The sequence below is a fragment of the Megalobrama amblycephala genome, linkage group LG11 (genome assembly GCF_018812025.1).
Source record: "Megalobrama amblycephala isolate DHTTF-2021 linkage group LG11, ASM1881202v1, whole genome shotgun sequence".
Lineage (NCBI taxonomy): Eukaryota > Metazoa > Chordata > Actinopteri > Cypriniformes > Xenocyprididae > Megalobrama > Megalobrama amblycephala.
The window spans coordinates 32,607,065-32,614,828 of NC_063054.1; the positions used below are offsets into that span (position 1 = coordinate 32,607,065).

Here is a 7,764-nt window from a genome sequence, read left to right on the forward strand (position 1 = left end):
ATGAGGTCTATATGTGTACTGAGTTTCATACTAATACGTGCAAGCGTGTTTAATATATGGACCAAATTTTCAGACTTTTTTTCAAGGGGGCGCTGTCGAGCCCCCCTGCCACGCCCGGGTACCAGCCTCTCCGGCGTCCTAATGGCCGCGGATTCCAATGTGTGTGCCAATTTTCAAGAGTTTTTGAGCATGTTAAGGCCCCCAAAAAGCCCCGGAAGACGGAAAAAAAAAAAAAAAAAAAAAAAAAATAAAAATAAATATAGCTGCGAGCAGCGATGGCGGGCCCAAAGCCCGGTGGCACCGCCACCCCGGTGGCTTCAGGGCAACTGTGCACAGCGGGCAATAGGCACTTAAAACGGTTAAACATCAAAGGACTATGTCAAATTCACTCCACATTTACTGCACTACAAGGTGCCACTATAGAGCCCCTCCTCCCTGCCCATTTTCAAAGGATTACATGTGCCAAGTTTTAACATTATTCTGATGAATTTTGAAGCAAATCAGGTAAAAATAAGAGGGTGATCTCAATGTATGCTGAAAGTGACACATTTTCTGCTTCCAGTTGGTGGCGCTATTACTTTGAATCACAATAGTCACATCCATGTGATCAGCCTTGTACAACGAAGACTAAGCCGAAGTTTCATCAAAATCAATTAATGTATGCAGAAGTTATAACACTTTGTTTCCCTTTTCTTGCCATAAATTCGTTGCCTCGCCACGGCCAAACCGTTTGAGATATCCAAAATCCGTTTGCAATTAAACAACTTCAATGTGTTAGCAACAAGTTAAAAAAAGTTTGGTGTAAATTGGATAAACCCTGTAGGAGCAGTAGTATAAAATTCATAGCCTGTTTTTTCAAAAAATTAACATTCAAACCAAAATAGCTGACTTCCTGTTGGTCGGAGCTAATGAATGTAAATTAGAAAATTGTCCGGCTTGATGAGAACAATATGTGTACCGAGTTTGGTGATTGTAGGAAAAACTAACCCCCCACTTTTGTCAAAAGGTGGCGCTACTGAGCCCCTCCACCACGCCCATTTCTATGGCTTTGTCCATGTCTACTGGTTGACAATATTGATGTGTGTGTCGAGTTTCATGCAATTTGAAGCATGTTAAGAGCCTCAAAAACACTCAAGAATATTATTACAGTTTGACCTGTTGCCATGGCAACAATATTTCAAATATCAAAAATCCTGTCATAGGTCTACATCTGCTGTGTATTGACATTACACTGATGAAGTTTGAAGCAAATCAGGTAAAAATAAGAGGGTGATCTCAAAACATTTCAAAAAGTGATACACTTCCTGCTGCCAGTTGGTGGCGCTATAACTTTGACTCACAATAGTCACATCCATGTGATCAGACTCCTATAACGAACACACTCGTGAAGTTTCATAAAGATCAATATATGTATGCAGACGTTATAACACATTTCCTGTTTCCTTTTTCTCGCCATAAATTCGTTGCCTCGCCACGGCCAAACCGTTCGAGATATCAAAAATCCCCTGGCAATTTTTAATCATCAGTGTCTTGACTTCATGCTGACCGAGTTTGGTGGCGATCGGATTAATCGTCTAGGAGGAGTATATCAAATTCCAGAGCATGCGTTTTTCAAACAACCCTTAATAGCTGACTTCCTGTTGGCGTGGTGTTTAACTTAGAGCACGAAAGTTGTTCGGCCCGATGAGGTCTATATGTGTACTGAGTTTCATACTAATACGTGCAAGCGTGTTTAATATATGGACCAAATTTTCAGACTTTTTTCAAGGGGGCGCTGTCGAGCCCCCCTGCCACGCCCGGGTACCAGCCTCTCCGGCGTCCTAATGGCCGCGGATTCCAATGTGTGTGCCAATTTTCAAGAGTTTTTTGAGCATGTTAAGGCCCCAAAAAGCCCCGGAAGACGGAAAAAAAATAAAAAAAAAAAAAAAAAAAAAAAATAATAAATATAGCTGCGAGCAGCGATGGCGGGCCCAAGCCCGGTGGCACCGCCACCCCGGTGGCTTCAGGGCAACTGTGCACAGCGGGCAATAGGCACTTAAAACGGTTAAACATCAAAGGACTATGTCAAATTCACTCCACATTTACTGCACTACAAGGTGCCGCTATAGAGCCCCTCCTCCCTGCCCATTTTCAAAGGATTACATGTGCCAAGTTTTAACATTATTCTGATGAATTTTGAAGCAAATCAGGTAAAAATAAGAGGGTGATCTCAATGTATGCTGAAAGTGACACATTTTCTGCTTCCAGTTGGTGGCGCTATGACTTTGAATCACAATAGTCACATCCATGTGATCAGCCTTGTACAACGAAGACTAAGCCGAAGTTTCATCAAAATCAATTAATGTATGCAGAAGTTATAACACTTTGTTTCCCTTTTCTTGCCATAAATTCGTTGCCTCGCCACGGCCAAACCGTTTGAGATATCCAAAATCCGTTTGCAATTAAACAACTTCAATGTGTTAGCAACAAGTTAAAAAAAGTTTGGTGTAAATTGGATAAACCCTGTAGGAGCAGTAGTATAAAATTCATAGCCTGTTTTTTCAAAAAATTAACATTCAAACCAAAATAGCTGACTTCCTGTTGGTCGGAGCTAATGAATGTAAATTAGAAAATTGTCCGGCTTGATGAGAACAATATGTGTACCGAGTTTGGTGATTGTAGGAAAAACTAACCCCCCCACTTTTGTCAAAAGGTGGCGCTACTGAGCCCCTCCACCACGCCCATTTCTATGGCTTTGTCCATGTCTACTGGTTGACAATATTGATGTGTGTGTCGAGTTTCATGCAATTTGAAGCATGTTAAGAGCCTCAAAAACACTCAAGAATATTATTACAGTTTGACCTGTTGCCATGGCAACAATATTTCAAATATCAAAAATCCTGTCATAGGTCTACATCTGCTGTGTATTGACATTACACTGATGAAGTTTGAAGCAAATCAGGTAAAAATAAGAGGGTGATCTCAAAACATTTCAAAAAGTGATACACTTCCTGCTGCCAGTTGGTGGCGCTATAACTTTGACTCACAATAGTCACATCCATGTGATCAGACTCCTATAACGAACACACTCGTGAAGTTTCATAAAGATCAATATATGTATGCAGACGTTATAACACATTTCCTGTTTCCTTTTTCTCGCCATAAATTCGTTGCCTCGCCACGGCCAAACCGTTCGAGATATCAAAAATCCCCTGGCAATTTTTAATCATCAGTGTCTTGACTTCATGCTGACCGAGTTTGGTGGCGATCGGATTAATCGTCTAGGAGGAGTATATCAAATTCCAGAGCATGCGTTTTTCAAACAACCCTTAATAGCTGACTTCCTGTTGGCGTGGTGTTTAACTTAGAGCACGAAAGTTGTTCGGCCCGATGAGGTCTATATGTGTACTGAGTTTCATACTAATACGTGCAAGCGTGTTTAATATATGGACCAAATTTTCAGACTTTTTTCAAGGGGGCGCTGTCGAGCCCCCCTGCCACGCCCGGGTACCAGCCTCTCCGGCGTCCTAATGGCCGCGGATTCCAATGTGTGTGCCAATTTTCAAGAGTTTTTGAGCATGTTAAGGCCCCCAAAAAGCCCCGGAAGACGGAAAAAAAAAAAAAAAAAAAAAAAAAAAAAAAATAATAATAATCCTTAGAAGAACAAGAGGGCCCTGCGCGAATTTTCGCTTGGGCCCTAATAATCCTTAGAAGAACAAGAGGGCCCTGCGCGAATTTTCGCTTGGGCCCTAATAATAATCCTTAGAAGAACAAGAGGGCCCTGCGCGAATTTTCGCTTGGGCCCTAATAATAATCCTTAGAAGAACAAGAGGGCCCTGCGCGAATTTTCGCTTGGGCCCTAATAATCCTTAGAAGAACAAGAGGGCCCTGCGCGAATTTTCGCTTGGGCCCTAATAATCCTTAGAAGAACAAGAGGGCCCTGCGCGAATTTTCGCTTGGGCCCTAATAATCCTTAGAAGAACAAGAGGGCCCTGCGCGAATTTTCGCTTGGGCCCTAATAATCCTTAGAAGAACAAGAGGGCCCTGCGCGAATTTTCGCTTGGGCCCTAATAATCCTTAGAAGAACAAGAGGGCCCTGCGCGAATTTTCGCTTGGGCCCTAATAATCCTTAGAAGAACAAGAGGGCCCTGCGCGCTTAATTCGCTTGGGCCCTAATAAAAAAATTATATTTATCTAAAGTAATTTTTGCTTAGTACGGTTAAATTGGATCATCGAAGGTCAGCAGCAAAGACATTGGTTCATAAAGTGAGATTAAATACATAAAGTATATTTGTGTTATTTAACATATTTTATTGCAGGTTTGCATAATGTTCTGAGTTTACATTCCACAGTTTTTATTCATTTTGAGGAATACTGAATCTGTTTTTGTGTAAGTGAGATGAGTAAATGCATGTTCACATTTAGTCTAGAACTACAATAACCATTATGTTTACACAGCGCACACAACACCTCTGCCTCTACTCCCAGTTTCTCTCAACATGGGGACAGGAGAGGTGTCAATCAATAAATGGGAAGACAAAGTTACTTGCGTTACTTATTTGAAAAAGTAACTCAGATATTTTGTTGTAAATTTCAAAGTAATGCGTTACTTTACTAGTTACTTGCTAAAAGTAATCTGATTATGTAACTCGCGTTACACCCAACACTGCGTAGTTTCAAATTTCACTGCTTTTGTATATATTAATTATCTTTAATTGTATTCATGTCTAATTGCTCAAAGCATGGTGGACATTTTTGGCCTTCTGATGTGTTGTTGATATGCTTATGAGTTTTAATCCCATTCCCCGCTCTTCCCCTGCATTTTCCTGTTGGTTATCCAATAAAGACACAGATGGTATGGATGTGTATCTCCCTTTTTCTGCCCACAGGGGGGGTTCTCAACTTCAGATGAGATGTGTTTGGCCTTCCTCTTCTACTATCCAGCTATGAATCTGAGCAGTTGTTGGAGCTTCCCTGATATAGAGTCTTTACGTTCTGCAATGGGAGCAACAGATATACTGTAATCTTTAAAACATCGTTTTAATGCATTTAGCTCTTTATATTTGTCCTAATGATAATGTGGCTTTTATTTGATAACTTTGCAGTACCTGGATCTATATGATGTACTTTAAGACTTGGAATGACGCAGAGATCAATCAATACCAACAAACACTGAAGACAGTCGATCAGTTCGCCATAGTCCTCGACTCGTTTGTAAGTGTCCACACCTCTACAATATGAATGAAGCCTTTAAACGTGCTTCTGTTCTGACCTGTTACATGACACCATTTTCCATGTGTATTTCCAGAACAACGGGTCATACAAAACAAGGACGATTCCTGATCTCAAAGTCATCCCACCTGCACCCTGCATGAGCGGTTGTGCCATCAAAAGTCTTGCTTTGATATCGCTGCTCCTCTGTTTGGCAGTGCATTGGACTTCTTCATGAAATGTTCATGCAAACCTGATGCAACCTGTTGTTCTTTCATTGTCTGTGATTAAAAGTCAATCATTTTAACTGAGCAAATAGGCTAACCTAACCAGCAACCTAAGAACCAGAACAACAGAAAATTTAGCAAAATATATGTAACTTATTTTAACGAATCATATCAAGATCTAAACTGACTTTACACTTCTATTGGTTTACTTTCAGATCATTTTATAAATAAGTAAAATGTGAATAAATAGAATATTTCCAATCTTGAATTATAATTAAAAACAACAAAAATGATTTTTAAGTGTTTTTAATGATTTTTAGTGTTTATGCATTGGTATGTCAGATAAAATGGTAGACGTGTGCATAAACGCCCTCTAATGAAAATAATAGACACTGTCAACTCCTTGCTTAAAGGGATATATCACTCGAAAAATAAAAATTAATCCATCATTTATTCATCCTCGTGTCTTTACAAATCTGTTTTGCTTGCTTTCTTCTGTGCTGGAAGTGCATTTTTTGAAAAGATATCAGCACGTACAAACATGAAGATTCTTTGTATAGAGCAGGGGTGGCTAACATCAGTCCTGCAGCGTTTTACTCCAACCGTAATCAAACACACCTATGACTACCTGTGACCCTACATGTTTGAGTCTCTATCGCTATATATTATCAACTATATAAACTAACTTCACAAGGTTCACTTGCACTAGTAGAGCAAGATAATTTCTTTTATTTGTGCTCTTTCATGGACAAGTATTTTCGTCAGTGTAAATGCGTTTAAATTCTTCATTTTCTCCAATCTCTTAAGCAAAAGAGTTTTGAATTGTGCTGGCTGTCTCGCGAGAAATGAATAACAGTTTCTCTCAAGGCTGCAAGGCACATGATTGACTGTTTGTCACGAATGTGCACACGCTCCACAAACTCAGGATCAAAGCCTGAGTTGACAGAGAAAGTTAATGATCAGCATCACGGTACCAACAAAGCCAGATTGGAGTGGTTTGGTTTTGTCAACTTGAAACTAATCCTATAACCCTGAGTTTGTTCAACTACCATCATGGTACAGGCCCCAGGACCGACATACTGTAGGCCTATTATCAATATTATCATTTTCTGCTCGTCCGGCACTTTGCAACAACACAACCTTGTTTCTGCAGCATGTCGTCTGACGTTTACATTTTACGTGGTGTGAGAGGGGGAAATCACAGAAACCATGCAAAATCCAACCAGACTGAAACAGATTTCCAGAATTTGAATAGGATTTCAAACCATATATGAATGGAGCTTGAAACTGATTTTTTTGCCATTCACACTTGCTAAACATGATCGGATTTCAATCGGATACTCCAATAATCGGATTTGGACCGAGAGTCTAAAGGCTTTGGCTATGTTCTCACTGTCAGTCCAAATACGATTATTGGAGTATCCGACTGGAATCTGATCTAAGTTATTGACACATTGTGTATCGCAACTGTTCATATCTGATGTGTGTGTCCCATGACGCTTTCGTTTTCAGGAATATCTGCATTGGTTTCTATGGCAATGACATTGGGTTGGTAGGTATATGCCAACAACAACAACAACAACAACAACAACAACATGGAGGGATTTGCAATACTGCCCACTGCTCCGGGTGTGTGTTCACTACTCATTGCTGTGTATGTGCACAAATTCAGGGTATGGGACACTATACTTGACTACACGTCAAGTCACTTTCACTTTTTCACTTTTTATTCCGAGCTGTCATCTCCGCCAGACTCAAAACATGTCTCTGTTATATTGTAATTTTCTGCTTGTCCTGCATTTTGCAACAACACAACCTTGTTCCTATAACAACGTCTGATATAGGATAGGATAGACTTTTATTGTCCCAAAGGAAATTTGTCCTGAACACATACAATACAGTGTCTACTGTTGAAATAAGTAACATAATACATACATACAGTACATATGCAGGGTGTCACCCATACACAAGGACACACACACAATACCTACAGTACATACACACACAGACTTCCATCAACCAACCGGCATTTACGTTTCATGTGGCGTGAGAAAGTCAGGCCAGTTGTATAACTATTGATCTATGAAACCGCATGATGACCATCACCACAGACTTACCTTGACTGGTAAATATATATATATATATATTGCAAGAAACATATGTACTTTTTTGACAGTCATACACTTTGGGGGGAAAACCACATTTTCCTTAAAGGGAGCCTTTAACTATTCATACTCAATGTTTTACAATAATAGAGTAACATCAGGTGATGTGGAACCTGATTCACCAGACCTGAGTGAGAGGAGGGGAACTGTGACTCAGGTGAGTGTGGGGGGGTTACAGAGCG

At 40.2% G+C, this 7,764-nt stretch overlaps 1 protein-coding gene across 1 annotated transcript; it reads left to right on the forward strand.

The window, feature by feature from the left end:
* Positions 1-4,574: 4,574 nt before the first annotated feature.
* Positions 4,575-5,874, forward strand: LOC125278763 (DBH-like monooxygenase protein 2 homolog). Its single transcript, XM_048208102.1, has 3 exons — positions 4,575-4,999; positions 5,085-5,193; positions 5,288-5,874. The coding sequence occupies exons 1-3, from the start codon at positions 4,893-4,895 to the stop codon at positions 5,426-5,428; spliced, it is 357 nt and encodes a 118-aa protein (XP_048064059.1). The 5' UTR covers positions 4,575-4,892; the 3' UTR covers positions 5,429-5,874.
* Positions 5,875-7,764: the final 1,890 nt, after the last annotated feature.